This window comes from Balaenoptera musculus, chromosome 4 (assembly GCF_009873245.2).
Source record: "Balaenoptera musculus isolate JJ_BM4_2016_0621 chromosome 4, mBalMus1.pri.v3, whole genome shotgun sequence".
Lineage (NCBI taxonomy): Eukaryota > Metazoa > Chordata > Mammalia > Artiodactyla > Balaenopteridae > Balaenoptera > Balaenoptera musculus.
The window spans coordinates 98491137-98507463 of NC_045788.1; the positions used below are offsets into that span (position 1 = coordinate 98491137).

The window sequence follows — 16327 nt, forward strand, 5'->3', positions numbered from 1 at the left end:
TTTGTAATTTTAAATTCCACTTGTTCGTTGTCGATATATAGGAAAGCAAATGATTTTTGTATATTAACCTTGCTGTAATCACTTATCAATTAAAGGAGTTTTTGTCAGTTCTTCTAGATTATCTACACAGATGATCATGTTGTCTGTGAACAAAGATAGTTTTATTTCTTCCTTCCCAATCTGTATATCTTTTTTCCTCTTTTCTTGTCCTATTATGTTAGCTAGTACTTCCAGTATAATGTTAAACATGAGTGGTGAAAAGGGACATTTTTTGCCTTGCTCTTGATGATATTGGGAAAACTTTTAATTTCTTACTATTAAGTGTGATGTTAGCTGTAGGTTTTTTTGGGAATGTTCTTTATCAAGTTGAGGAAGTTCTCCTCTATTCCTAGTTTTTTTAATCATGAATGGATGTTGGATTTTGTCAAATGCTTTTTCTGCATCTATCGATTTGATCATGTGGTTTTTCTTTTTTAGCCTCTTGATGTGATGAATTGCATTGATTTTCAAATGTTCAACCAATCTTGCATGCCTGGATAAATCACACTTGATCATGGTGTGTAATTCTTTTGTACATTGTTGAATTGTATTTGTTAATATTTTGTTGAGTATTTTTACATTTTTTTTTTGTGGCTTAGAACATTAGGTGTTTATTGTTTTGTTTTATTTTATATTTCTTATAACTGTATTTTTCTTCCCTCTCTTTGTTTGCTAAGTGCTATTTAAATTTATTTATTTATTTTTATTTATGGCTGTGTTGGGTCTTTGTTTCTGTGCGAGGGCTTTCTCTAGTTGTGGCAAGCGGGGGCCACTCTTCATCGCAGTGCGCAGGCCTCTCACTATCACGGCCTCTCTTGTCGTGGAGCACAGGTTCCAGACGCGCAGGCTCAGTAATTGTGGCTCACGGGCCCAGTTGCTCCGCGGCATGTGGGATCTTCCCAGACCAGGGCTCGAACCCGTGTCCCCTGCATTGGCAGGCAGATTCTCAGCCACTGCACCACCAGGGAAGCCCCCATTAGGTGTTTATTTTTCTCAAGTAACAAGTCTTGAAGATATTAAAACATTTTCCCTTCAGCGTTATCACATATCTTCTAAGGGATAATGAATGAATAAAGGATTTCTCACAGTCATTGCATAACTTAGGTTTCTTCCATATATGCATTACTTAGAGGCTTTCTCACATTCTTCACAACCAGTTCTTCTCACTTAGCATTTGGTTGTATGCCTTAAAGATTGAGAGTTCACTGAAAGCTACTTTACATAGATATCATTAAAAGGGGGTTTACTGAGCATGGGTTCTCTCATGACGCCGAAGGGGTAAGGATTTACTGAAACCTTGCCCACAGACGTTGCATTTATAGGGTTTTTCTTTAGTATGTATTCTTTTGTGCACAATGAGATTACACTTTACACTAAAGGATTTTCCTCATTGATTACACTCGTAGGGTTTCTCTCCCGTGTGAGTTCTCATGTGTACTGTAAGGGACACATGCCTGCTAAAAGCTTTTCCACACTCACTGCACTTAAAAGGTTTCTTGTCCCTGGCATGGATTTTCGTATGCCTCCTATGAGATAAGAGACCATGGAAGGTTTTCCCACATTCCTTACATTCATGTTTCATTTTCATGTGAATTTTCTTGTGTAAAACAAGGAAAGATTTCACTCTGAAGTCTTTTCCACATTGATTACATGTAAAGGTTTTTTTTCCAGTGTGAATTCTCACATGTTCTTTAAGACATGAATGATCCCTGAAAGCTTTCCCACAGTCATTGCACTTACAGGGTTTCTCTCCAGTATGAATTTTCTTGTGCATGATAAGGTTGGAGCTCAGCCTAAAAGCTTTCCCACATTGATCACACTTGTAAGGTTTCTCTCCAGTATGTATCCGCAGGTGTATCTTAAGAGATGACTTACTATTCAAGGCTTTACCACAATGGCTACATTCAATGGATTTCTCTTCAGTGTGGATTCTCTTATGTCTTTTAAAATATGGGAGAATACTGAAGGTTTTCCCACAATCATTGCACGTATAGGGTTTCTCTCCAGTATGTGTTATCTGGTGTATGGTAAGCCTAGAGCTTCTACTGAAGGTTTTGGTGCATTGATTACATTTGTAGGGTTTTTCTTCTGAATGAGTCCCTGAATGTTGTCTGAGAAGTGAGCTATCTCGGAAGGCTTTTCCACAGTCATGGCACTCATAGGGCTTCTCCCCGGTATGAATTCTCTTGTGACGTGTACGGTAAGAGCTTGAGCTGTAGGCTTTCCCACACTGATCACACTTAAACGGTTTTTCTCCAGTGTGGGTTCTCGTGTGCAGTTTAATGGATGAATGGCTCTGTAATACTTTACCACACTGATTACACTCAAAAGGTTTCTCTCTAATGTGAGTTTTTTCATGCTTCTTAAGGTGTGAGATTGAATTTACAACTTTCCCCAAGTCACTGCATTCATAGGATGTCTCTTCTGTATGTTGTCTCTTGTGCCCAGCTAAGTTAGAACTCCTGAGGAAGGCATTCTCATCTTTTTTACATTCATAAGATTTTTCCCGAGGAAGAATTCCCTCAGGTGGCTTAAGATGTGAAGAATCTCTAAGGGTTTTTGCAGAGTCAAGGTATCGATGGGGTTTCTTGCTAGGGTAAATTTTATTCTGAGTAATGCTAGATTTCACACTCAAGTCTTCAACAATTTCACTGCATTGAATGGGATTGCCTCCGATGGTTTGTTCCTTCTTGCCATTGAGCGTATATTTCTCCAAAATACCTTGTTTTTGCTGTGGTTGTTTGGTTTTAAGGAGAATCAGCTCATCTGAACAGGTGTCTTGGTGAATTCTTCTCTCTACTATCTCCATTTCATCTTCCTGCTCCATCCAGTGAAGCCAAGTTTCTATAGTTCTCTAGCATCACATCTCTGTACAGTTTTCTCTGAGATGAATTCAGCAATGCCCACTCCTTCTGGGTGAAGTCCATGGCCACATCCTCAAAGGTTATTGAGTTTTGTAACCCAGAGTGGAAGTTTTCTATCTCTGTGATCCTCTCATGGGCACAGGAAGGGTGTAGGACAGGCAGAGCACATATAGTGGAGAGATGTGGGGCTGCCATTTTGCAAGTCTGTAAGTAGTAAATATGATCAGACAGCAACCAGGAGAACAAGGATGCTCCTCTTATTGCTTCTATGATCCACTCGAGGCAGGGCTCGAAAGACACAGAAATCCACAGTCAGCAAGGTAAGAGCTTGGGTCAGGCTGATGTCCACATACTTCTCAGCTACAGCAAGCTTTCTGTCTCTTTTTACATCTATTTTTATGAGAGATATTGGTCTGTAGTTTTCTTGTAATGTCTTTGGTTTGGGTTTTGGTTTTAGGGTAATGCTGGCCTCATAGAATGAGTTAGGAAATATTCCCTCTGCTTCTGTCCTCTGAAGAGAGATTGTAGAGATTTAGTGTGATGTGTTTCTTAAATGTTTGATGGAATTCACCAGTGAACCTATCTGTGCCTGGTGTTTTCTCTTTTGAAAGACTGTTAATTATTGATTCAGTTTCTTAAATAGATACAGGCCTGTTCAGATTGTCTACTTCTTGTTTGAGTTTTGGCAAGTTGTGTTTCAAGGACCTGTACATTTCATCTAGGTTATCAAATTTGTGGACACAGAGTTGTTAATAGTATTCTTTTATTATCCTTTTTAATATTATGATGTCCCCACTTTCATTTCTGATATTAGTGATTTGTGTCCTCTCTTTTTCTTAGTTAGTCTCATTAGAGGCTTACTGACTTTCTTTTCAAAGAGGCAGCTTTTAGTTTCATTAATTTCTCCATTGTTTTCCTGTTTATCGATTTCTGTTCTAATTCTTATTCTTTTCTTCTGCTTACTTTGGATTTAATTTGCTTTTCTTTTTCTAGTTTCCTTAGGGCTAATGATTTTTCAAACATTTTTATTTGCCTGGAACATGGATTCTTTTAGACTGTAGACCAGTGTGTCATGGGTTTTATGGTGATTAATATTTGATTAGCTTTTATATTTATATGTTTCTATATGTATCCATATACTATTTTTTGAAATTCCTCTCTTATTTATCCGTGAGAAACTTCTAACAAATTTGGCTGGCTTTGAGAGCCATCAGCAGAACCTATAATTGTTGGCAGTTAAATGCTTCTTGTTGATTTAGGAGTACCTTTGAATGGCCAATTGGGGAAAGCAGTTAGAGAATTAACGAGTATATTGGCCCAGATTAAGGATGAATTTTCTTCTTCCTTTCCCAGAGTATTTTGCCAAGTGCTTGTATTACTTGTATAATGGGTAAAACCTGTGATCAAAGGCGAGCCAAGTGAGGAGAGATACCATTATCTTGGCTGGGAATAAGAGGTGAAAATAGGTGTTTACCTGGTATATATTGATCTCACTTAAGCACCTGCAAGGAGAGCTGTTGTACTTTTCTTGTTTTTTTTTTTTAAATTGGGATTCTTTAGGACTGCCTTTTGAGTTTCACAGAAAAAGAGGGGTTTAAAAAAAATGTTTTGTTTCTATCATAGATTGAATTTATACACATTTTCAGATGACAAGAGAACTCTAAATAAATAAACAAACAAGAGGTGAAACTGCAATGCTAATAGAAAATACTTTTATGATTATGTCTATATTATAAAAGGGTTAAAATTTTTTTTGTTTCACTTCAAGAATATATTTTTGTCAATTATTTATTTTCATAGAGCACTTTCACTTTTAAATCTGATAACTTGGAATTTCCTAGTATTCGTATACATGATATAATTTTTATAAAGTAAGGATACTTCTTTGTGTCATGATCATATTCTTTATGATCATTTAAATATGATCTTTTTTGTTTGTATCTAAAAGTATCTGAAAAGTCAGTATTTGTACTGAGCACCTTTATGAGCCTTGTAATAAAATCCTTAAATGGCAAAGAACAGCGAGTGCTGATAAGCCCAGGTGAACCTATTGTTCATTTTTACAAGAGTTAACTGGTTTATGTAAAGATTCTAGCTGATACAGTTTTTCTTCCTTTTATCTATTCCCACTGGGCCTTAAGATTTAATGTGATGGGCCCTGGCTCTGCACACATTTGGTTTTGCCAGCAAATTATACAGTGTCTAATATTTTTAGTATTTGAGATAATATTTGGAATAACATGAAGTACATATTATATTGCTCTGTTTTAATATTAGGTCATTATTTTTTAATATTTAGTATTCAAAAATAATACAGTATTTAATATTTGTCCTATTTACCAGACTGTTTCTGAGTTATTTAGCATTAAACAAATCTAACGACTTAATCATCTTTTCGTCTTGTATATTCAGATAATAACTGTTATAGGGTTCTTTGTTGTTTTACTTGAAAGTTAAACATATTGATAGCTGTATTTAAATTGCATTCCGTGGACTTCCCTGGTGGCACAGTGGTTAAGAATCCGCCTGCCAATGCAGGGGACACAGGTTCAAGCCCTGGTCCGGGAAGATCCCACATGCCACGGAGCAACTAAGCCCGTGCACCACAACTACTGAGCCTGCGCTCTAGAGCCCGCGAGCCGCAACTACTGAAGCCCTCGAGCCTAGAGCCCGTGCTCCGCCACAGGAGAAGCCACCGCAGTGAGAAGCCCACGCACCGCAACGAAAAGCAGCCCCCGCTCGCTGCAACTAGAGAAAGCCCACGTGCAGCAACGAAGACCCAATGCAGCCAAAAATAAATAAATTAATTTTTTTAAAAAATTGCATTCCATATTTAGCAATAGAAGGCTTTTTTTTTTTTTTTTGCACATTAGGTGTTTTTAAAGAAAGAATGAGCAAGGACTTCCCTGGTGGTCCAGTGGCTAACACTCCACGCTACCAATGCGTGGGACCCGGGTTCGATCCCTGGTAGGAAACTAGATCCCACATGCCTCAACTAGGAGTTTGCATGCTGCAACTAAAGATCCAACACTCAGCAACAAAGATCCGGAGTGCTGCAACTGAGACCCAGCGCAGCTGAATAAATAAATATTTAAAAAATAAAAAAAATAAAGGATGAGCAAGACATATATTTTATATTGAACACCATAGCACACACCTAAGACCTGTGTGTGTGTGTGTGTGTGTACGCACGCGTGCATGCACACCTTGATGTTTGGTATTCAGTTTTTTCAGCTGTCAAAAGGGGCATGGAATATATCTCTGAAGTTATCGTTCTGCTGTGTCTGATTCTGTGACCTATTTTTTCTTTGTGCAAAACACCTCACAATAAAAATTGTTTTAATGTTTGCATTTCTTTTGAAAGCTTTATCGAGATATAATTTATATACCATAAATTTCATGTATTTTAAATGTATAGTTTGATGAGTTTTAGTAAATTTATATAGCTGGGTGAACATCACTAAAATGCAGGTTTAGAAATTTCCATCACACCAGAAAGTTCCCTTGTGCCCATTTGGAGTCAATTGCCACTTCACCCCTGGTCCCAAGCAGCCACTGATCCTATGTTTTATCTTTATTTTTTTTTTGCCTTTTCTAGAAATATCATAAATGGCTTCTATTTAGCATAATGTTTCTGAGGTTCATCGTTTTTGTTTTGGGCAAATAAAAGATAACTAGAAGTGGAATTGTTGGGTTGTATGAAATGTATGATATGTATATTTTATGTTTAACATTTTAAGAAACTGCCAAATTGTTTTTCAAAAATGGCTGTGCCCTTTATGATTCCATCATCAGTGTATGAAGGTTTCAGTTTCTCCACATTCTTACCAATACTTGGTTTTGTCAGTCTTTTTGATTATAGCTAATATAGTGGGTATGTAGTGGTATCTCCTCATTAGTTTTAATATGCATTTCTTTAACGACTAATACTGTTGAGCATCTTTTCATGTGCTTATTTGCCTTGAGTGTGTCTTCTTTGTTAAATAAGTCTGTTTAAATCTTTTGCCCATTTAAAAAAATTGGATTGATTGAGTTACAGGAGTTTTTTACACATTTCAGATGTGAGGTCTTTATCAGATTAATGTTTTACAAATATTTTTTCCTAGCCTGTCGTTTGTCTTTGCATTTTCTTAATGGTGTCTTTTAAAGAGCAAACATTTAAATTTTTGATAAAATCCTAATTATTAATATTTTTCTTCAATGGATTATGCTTTTGGTGTTGAATCTAAGAAATCCTTGCCTAACCCAAAGTCACAAAGTTTTCTTTTATGTCTTCTTGTAAGAGTTTTATAAGGTTAGTTCTTAGAGTTAACTCTATGATCCATTTTGACTTAATTTTTGTATATATTGTGAAGTTCTAAGTTGTTTTTTCATATTGATATCCAACTGGCTTAGTACATTTGTTGAAACGACTGTTCTTTCCCTGTTGACACTTTTGTCAGAAATCAGTTGATAGTTGTAAGTAGGTTCATTTCTGGACTCTGTTCTACTCCATTCAGATTAATGTAGATATTCGCCCTTACAATGATGCCACACTCTTCTTGATTACTGTAGTTTTATATAGTAAGTTTTATTTATATAGTAAATGTAAGTTTAAATGCAAGTAATGTAAGTCTCTCTACTGTCTTCTTTACTACAATTATTTTGGCTATTCTATGTCCTTTGCATTTCCATATACATTTTAGGCTCAACTTGTTAATTTCTAAAAAAAAAAACCCCGCTAAGATTTTGATATGGATTGCATTGAATCAGTAGATCCATTTGGGGAGAACTGACATCTTAACAATATTGAATCTTCTGGTCCATGAACTTGGTATATCTCCTGATTTATTTAGTTATTTAATTTTTTTCAACAGTGTTTTGCATATTTTAATGTACAGCTTTCGAATTTCTTTTTTTTTTTTTTTTTTTTTAATTAATCTATTTATTTATTTATTTTTGGCTGTGTTGGGTCTTCGTTTCTGTGCGAGGGCTTTCTCTAGTTGCGGCAAGCGGGGACCACTCTTCATCGCAGTGCACGGGCCTCTCACTATCGCGGCCTCTCTTGTTGCGGAGCACAGGCTCCAGACGTGCAGGCTCAGTAGTTGTGGCTCACGGGCCTAGTTGCTCCGTGGCATGTGGGATCTTCCCAGACCAGGGCTCGAACCCGTGTCCCCTGCATTAGCAGGCAGATTCTCACCCACTGCGCCACCAGGGAAGCCCTTCTTTTTTTTTTAAATGTATCTCTAGTTAATCTTTTTGTTGCTATTATAAATTAAGCTTTAAAAATTTCATTTCAGATTGTCACTAGTATATGGAAATAAAATTGATTTTTTAAAATTGAAGTATAGTTGATTTACAATATTATGTTATTAGTTTCCAGGTGTACAGCATAGTGATTCAAGGGGTTTTTTTGCAAATTATCTTCCATTATAGGCTATTACAAGATTTTGAGTATAATTCCGTGTGCTATACAGTAAATCTTTGTTGCTTATCTACTTTATATACAGTAGTAGTTTGTATCTGTTAATCCCATACTCCTAATTTTTCCCTCCCCACCTCTCTCTCCCCTTTGGTAACCATAAGTTTGTTTACTGTGTCTGTGAGTCTCTTTCTGTTTTATAATGAATTCATTTGTATTATTTTTTAGATTCCCCATATAAGTGATATCATGTATTTGTCTTTCTGACTTCACTTAGTATGATATTCTCTAGGTCCATCTATGTTGCTGCAGGTGGCAATATTTCATTCTTTTATGGCTGAGTAATATTCCATTATGTGCATATATATATGTGTGTGTGTGTGTGTGTGTGTGTGTGTGTGTGTGTGTGTGTGTGTGTGGTATATATATATATATACATACACATACATACCACGTCTTTTTTTTTTGTCTTTTTTTTTCTTTGTTTTTTTTTCGGCTGTGTCGGGTCTTTGTTGCAGCATGCGGGCTTCTCTCTAGTTGTGGCCTGTGGGTTTTCTGTCTCTAGTTGTGGTGTGCAGGCTCCAGGGCACGTGGACTCCAGAGTGCTTGGGCTCCAGAGCACCTGGGCTCTGTAGTTTGCAGCACGCAGGCTCTATCGTTGAGGCACGCGGGCTTAGTTGCCCTGCGGCATGTGGGATCTTAGTTCCCCGACCAGGGATCGAACCCGCATCCCCTGCATTGGAAGGTGGATTCTTTACCACTGGACCACCAGCGAAGTCCCATACCACATCTTCTTTATCCATTCATTTGTTGATGGACGCTTAAGTTGCTTCTGTGTCTTGGCTATTGTAAATAGTGCTGCTATATTATGAACATTGGAGGGGGGGGGTGCATGTATCTTTTCAAATTACAGTTTTCATCTTTTCTGGATATGTTACCAGGAGTGAGATTGCTGAATCATATGGTAGCTCTATTTTACAGTTTTCCATAGTGGCTGCACCAATTTACATTCCCACCAGCAGTGTAGGAGGGTTCCCTTTTCTTCACACCCTCTCCAGCATTTATTATTTGTAGATTTTTGATGATAGCATTCTGACAGGTATGAGGTGACACCTCATTGTAGTTTTGATTTGCATTTCTCTAGTAATTAGTAGTGTTGAGCATCTTTTCATGTGCCTGTTGGCCATCTGTGTGTCTTCTTTGGAGAAATGTCTATTTAGGTCTGCCCTTTTTGATTAGGTTATTGTTTGCAATTGACTTTTGTATATCAACCTTGTGACCTTATCTCCCTTACCAGTTCTGGTGGGGGGTTTTGGTTGATTATTTAGCATTTTCTACTCACATGAAAATGTATAGTCCTTGAAAATGATATATATGGAAGTTCACATTACTCTTATTCAAGTGATGTTGTTCAACTTAAAATATCTTTAGAACTTTTTATTCAGAATTTGTTAAAGTTACCAGGCACATAAAAAAAACCCCATTTTTATTAGTTATTGGTGGATATCTTGCTCTAATTTTTTTTTCTGCCCTTTTATCTTAATAAACTTAGATCTGTACTGAGGGAGGATATATAATTTTTTACATGTCTGTTAGACATTAAAGGATAAAAGTTGGTAGGCAGTTAGATATATGCATCTGAAGTTCAAGGAAAAGGCTATGTAGAGGTATAAATGTGAATTGTCATATCATAGTTAAAGCTGTAGGACTAGATATGATCACCTAAGGGGGTTGACAGAAGTCCAACAATTCTTGGAAGAAAACTTGAGACGGTCTGTAAAAGGTTTGAGGGGTGCCCTGAGCTCAAGAATCTGTTCCCCCTTGGGGAACATGGTAAGAGTACTACTGCTTGACTGTCAATTTATTTATGAGCCACCTGCCTGCATGAAATGCTTTAAGTTAATTTTTTAAAATTCCTTGTCACAGTTTTAAAGAGTATAAATATATTTCACAGGAAATTGAGTCATTATAAGGTCAGTGATGCTTGTATACACTGTTTTTCCTTTTGAATCATTTGAACAGTTATTACTTGGAATTTTTTTTCTCTCCAGAGTAATGTGAGTTTTTCATCATTAAACATTCTAGTCATCATTTTAGATTAATGCCCAGTTTGGTGTATTATTATGATTATTTTACCTACATTGTAAATATTATTGACTTCATGAATCACACCAAATATCTGCTTTTCTTTGATTCCTAGGCAAATACTGTGGTCTGGGGTTGCAAATGAACCATTCAATTGAATCAAAAAGCAATGAAATTACAGTGCTGTTCATGAGTGGAATTCATGTTTCTGGACGAGGATTTTTGGCTTCATACTCGGTTATAGATAAGCAAGGTAATTTTCACTTTATATCATGATTCTCACGTTTTACAGTTTCTGAAAACAAAAATGCAGTGTTTTCTTTGAGTACCTGTTATCTGAGTTTGGAATAGAGTAGGAAGACTGAACAGTTAATACCACATACATAAATCTGACAAAATTAGATTGGTTTCAGAATTTTAAAAATTAAGTATATTAACTTTATATAAAGTCTTTTTATATACTTACCTTTCCTTAGTAGAAGAAATATTGAGTTTTCCACCTTTATAAGATTGGAACACAAATGACAATAACTTTAAAAAATCTATCAGTTACTGAAATGTATCAATTTAAAACTTTATTATCCACAGCTTACCACTTCATCTTACTGTGTTAAAAACCATATTACCATTCTTTTCAAAGAAGAGACTTGCATAGCACCACGGGTAACCTGGGGAGTGCTCTCCGAGACACTACAAGATAAACGAGATATTTTCTAGATTGTTAATATTTAGAATCTGAAGGGGGGAATTAAAAGCAAGGCTATTAAGTGAAATAGAGACACACTATCTGTCTCATTAAAGTTTCATTAAGAGTGTGAGAGAGGAGGGCTGTTTTGTGTGAAAAAAGGTCTACTTTCCCTTAATTTCTAAGCTATGGAACAAGGTTTGAAGGCTAATAAAATCCCTCAGAGTGAAAAAGAAAACTCATTTGAATGGAATAATGGAAAGAAAAGAACTGGAAATGTTACACTAAATGAACAATTAATATATTTGACAGAACTAGGAAAACTAAGGCAGTGTGGTGTTGTAGAAGGGGCACTAAGTAGCCCTGGAATCAAAGCCTGCCTTTGCCGTGTACTAAGCAGGTGATCTCTGACCAGTCATTTCACCTCTGTCAGTTTCATCTGTAAATGGGTTAGTTGTGAGGACTAAATCTAATAATACATGTTTAGTGTCTGTAGGCACATAACATAGTAGGCAGAAGACAAATGTTAGTTTCCCCCCTTTCACTACTGTACACACACATATCTCACTTTCCCCACTCCTGCCCCGCCCACCACCATCAGAAGAGTAAGGTAGAAAACACAGAGTGAAATGATAGCTTTCCATCCTTTCGGTTTTACTTGGTGAAAGTCTTGGGTTGATGGGTGAGAGGATAGAAGATAATTAATTTGCTTCTTATTCTTCTTAAGTTTCTTGGTCGCAGTATCAGGTTAAATTATTTATTTTGCGTTTTCATATTTTCCCCTTTCTTTGTTATTTATTGAATTAAAGGTTTCTGGAAAATAAGTATCTCCTCTTTACAATAAAAAGTTTCTTACATTGGATATTTAAATTATGGAGCTTTTGATCCACGGAAACCTAAATGCCCTTATTAGAGTTTCTTAAGAATTGACAATCATCTCAGATACCACAATCAGTATATTGTAGACTTATATACATCTATGCCAGATTTAAAATGGCTATGCCACTATTTTAGATGACTCTTAGCTTCCAAAGATTTTTTCGAAATATCCACCATAATCAGGAACTTCTTTATAGTAACACTTTCCAAAGTCATAATCATCTTGGGAAATCCTCATCTCACAGCTTGCTCCTGAATTTTTTCTTAATGTTTTTGTGTGTTCTTACCCATCCATCAAGCATTTGTTTTATTTGAAGTGAATTGGCTAAATTCAAGAGAACACCGGTTGAATTTCACATTACTTCTTCTTGGGTGGCCTTTCAGACATAATTTCTTGTAATGGCTCATTCATTTGAAGGCTGGTGCACTTTGGTTGAGAGTCTCAGTTTGTTTCCATCCAGGAAACTTAGCTGCCACACTGAATTCCATGAATATTTTCAAGGAACATCACTACATGTCCCCAGCTTAATAACCTAGTTAACGGTTTAGAGTATTTGGGAATGAAAAAGTTGTGAAAAATCTTGCTTCACTGGCTTCCTCATTTGTTAAACTGTCACAAAGACTTGTTAATGTTATAGTGTGATGTGTGGTTGATACAGCCATGATTTTGTGTAAGATAGACTAATTTTCATTACTTCTTACAAGAGCCCATTGCAAAATTATATTCCCTTCAGTGCCTTATTTCCTGCAATAGGCCTGGCACTGGGAAAACAGCAGTAAATGAGACAGACGCAATCACACCTTCATAGGGCTTACAGTACAGGGTTGGAAAAAGGCATTAAACACATGGTTACTTAATTGCAGTTATAATAAGTATGATGAAGGAAACATTCAAATAATGGGAGGCCAGAAGGGTGCGGGGAGTAGAAGATTGATGAAGAGCAAAGCTCTCCCGAAGAAACCACTTCTGAGCCCAGAACCAAAGGATTAATTGGAGGTTCCAGACATACAAGGAAGAACATTGTAGGGAAGAGAGCAGCAGGTGCAAAGGCCTTAGGGTAGGAAGGAGCTTTGGAGGAACCGGAAAAATAACCAGCACAGCTGGGGTGAAATGAATGAGTGGTAAGTCACATTATTCAGGGCCTTGCAAAAAATGTAAGGGTTGGAGTTTTATCCCCAAAAAAGTGCATGGAAGCTGTTAGAGCAGAGTAGTGATGTGACTGGATTTATGTTTTTGTTTTTACGATTCCCTGATCTGTGAAGAATGGGCCAAAGAGAGAGAAGAAGAATTGTAGGGAGGCCAGGTAAGAGGCTGTTTAGAGGGGACTGGATCAGAGATGACCGAATTAAGAGATCTTGCTATAAAAGCTCCAGAATTAGGCCAGATTCTAATTTAATTCTTTTTAAAGACTTTTGAACCAGACATATCTTCTACAGGGAAACATTTCAAAGGATTAATATTCATTCTAGCTGAATTTATGTTGAAGTAAGAGGCTTCGGCCACGAAGAAGCCCTTGGATGAGGCGCTGAGCTGCTGCAGTGCCTCGGTGATGTCTGGGGCCCTGTACCTGGTGTACTCTTCACTTTAGGGTCTAGTTTTTATAACTTTTATGGTTTTATTCCTCTCTGTTATTTTTAATGATCTTTGAGCAGTAGTTTCCAGTCTTTTACATTGACAATTACCGCTTTTAATTTTCACCTGTAAATCTCATTTTTGAAAGATTTTATCCACCAGTGAAAGGAAGTTTTCCTGTTTCTGTTGGGTAGCAAAGAAAGACAGATAAAAATATTAATCAACACTTCAGTAGTAATTAGAAGATTGGTAATTTACTCTGAGTTGGTATAATTCCATCAAATTCGAACTAGACTTTCTGAAATTGAAATTTTCATCTGAAAATTGAAGATGTACGTGGATCCTAGACATATTCTGGGCAACATATTAGCAACCACTGTTTAGAAGTTCTGTAGAGAGAAACTCCTTAGTTACTGCTGGTCTTACTGAGAGAGGCAAAGCCAGCCACTCACAGGTCCAGACTCAGGAACTCAGATCTTTTAATCCAGAATAATAAATGATACCGACATTTTCATTCTAAAATGTAAATGTAAAAAACAGCATTTACCACTGGACTTGAAAAATAAAATGAATTTTATAGGTGATTTGCTCTAAATTCCTGGTTTTGAATCTGTTCAACATTAGCCAGTTTCTAAGAAAAGCTCAACATGTCTAGGATGACTCTGGGCAGTAATTTTTTAGGTAATTTTAGTTACGGAACAATGAGCTCAGAAGGCATGTCTGCATTTGCATTGATAGGTTCAGGTCTTTTAAGGCAGCCGCTGTTTGTTATGTGCCATCAATTTGGGGCGGGGTGTGTATCTGTGTGTGTGTACACATATATATGTATATGACCAGCTGAAAAGTGTTCATCTGATATTCCTTTTTTAGAACATGAATTATCACTTAAAAAGTAATGTTAAACCTCATTACTTCAAATTTTACCAATCCAGAATTTTGTATTGGTCACTGTAAAGTTTGCCTTTATTTTTTTTAGGAAAAAACAGGAGCTAGTTTAAAATTACATGTGAAATAAAATGATCCAATGTAGATGTATTAACATTACTGCCTAATTGGAACTCATAAACACTTGTTTATTCATTGCCTCATGACAATGTGCCTAGGACTTGGGAACAGCTGAGCCTGACAAATATTCCCATTTGACAGGGTTATTATTGCTATATGCTGGGTTATTTTTAGACTTAACACCGATAGTATAAAAGGTTTTAATTGCTACATTCTTTAACCACATTTTTTTACAAATATTTTCCATTTCTTCCGTCTTCCATCGGATTATATGAACTTGTAAGTGAAACATAGGGGCGGAATAGAGAACTCCTTTCTAATGGAGTCCAGATTTCTGTAACTGGTTGTTTTTTTCCTGCATGGGATGTTTTTGGTTTTGAAAATAGAGCACGAATTCCTTAGATTGTTTGCTACCTTAATTGTACAGTAATTTTATAGGATCCTTTCTGTTTTGAGTGCTACACTTAGCTATGTTTCTATTTTTAGTTTTTCTGTTGTGTTCCTAATTTTTGTTGTTGTGTCTGGCAAACGTTTTAAAACTTTTAAACTATTTAGTAAGATTTTATTAATGAAGTCTCAGTTTACATGCATATTTTTAGATTTGTCCTTATTTATACACAAATGAATATGTATAGTGTTTGTGTGTATACATGCAGAAAAACATCTGTATTTTGATGTCAATTTGTATAACAAAGGTGCTAATGAATAAAGTGTTACCAGTTTTACAGAGAAATTTATAAACAGAATTAATTCGTTGAGGTGGTATAACCCAAAGAGGCAATTCACCTTTATGAGATAGAGTTTATTTCAGACTGACAGATAACCTCAAGAGCACTTTAATGATTTTAAGTGTTTTCTATGTGTTTTGGGTTTTTTTGTTTTTTTCTTTTTAGTAAGTTAGCAATTCTTTTCAGGGGCTAAGTATGTGTTTGTGCTATCCAGGGGACGAATTCATTCACTGCTACTCTTACTAAGATATTATTAGTGTCCTCGATACTAGGTTACAAAAGAATTTTAATGTGTCTTACAGTCTTTAATATTTTTAATGTCTCTTATATTTTAATATAAGATGTCTTACGTTATTTCAATATGTCTTGTAATGTCTTTTAATATGTCTTATATTCATTTTTTAGTATATAGGAATTTAGGTGTGGAGAGGGTTTGATCTATCCATATGTAGCTTGTAGCCTATTTGACTTATTGCTTAGGCAACTGAGCCATGCCTACATCATCTGTGAAAAAAAAAAATATTGACTATTTTCATCCGAGAAAATTTTTCCTGAGCTCCTGTTGTGGACTCAGCTTCGATAGATGGCATTGTAATATTTCTAAGAGAAACAAGATTTAATCTCTATTCTCAGTATGTAAAAAGAGATTAGATGTAAAATACCACATAAATTATCTGCCACTTAGTAAATGTTAGTTGATGCTGAATCACGGTAAATTATGTTTTATTATATATGTAAATTTCCCTTCACTAGATTGCACATGGTAGAAATCAGTGCCAGGTTCCTATCGTGGAAACAAGGAATTATTCCCAAGGTCACACAATAATATCGACACAAGAATTTAGCAGAAAGATGAGCCTTGTCCCACATCCTCTAGCTCTTGAACAAAGTAGCTATCTGTACACCTACAATGCAAGGTTGCTGACAAAGTGAGAATTGGGAAAGAATGATCTCGGGTCCCTTCAGTTTCTGGGGAATTTGTTATTTAAAAGAATTTCAGAGCAAATAAAGGAGAAGAATTTGTAGTATACATTGTCTTGCTTCGTGTATTTTCTTCTTTCTGGTAAA

The 16327-nt window shown here is 36.1% G+C and overlaps 1 protein-coding gene across 3 annotated transcripts in view; it reads left to right on the plus strand.

Moving 5' to 3' along the window:
* DCBLD2 (discoidin, CUB and LCCL domain containing 2) overlaps positions 1 to 16327 on the plus strand; it is a 91600-nt gene that overhangs the window by 45181 nt on the left and 30092 nt on the right. For all 3 annotated transcript variants that reach the window (XM_036849827.1, XM_036849828.1, XM_036849829.1), the window contains exon 3: positions 10505 to 10642. In XM_036849827.1, the coding sequence (XP_036705722.1) occupies positions 10505 to 10642 (138 nt within the window). The remainder of the gene's footprint in view (positions 1 to 10504; positions 10643 to 16327) is intronic.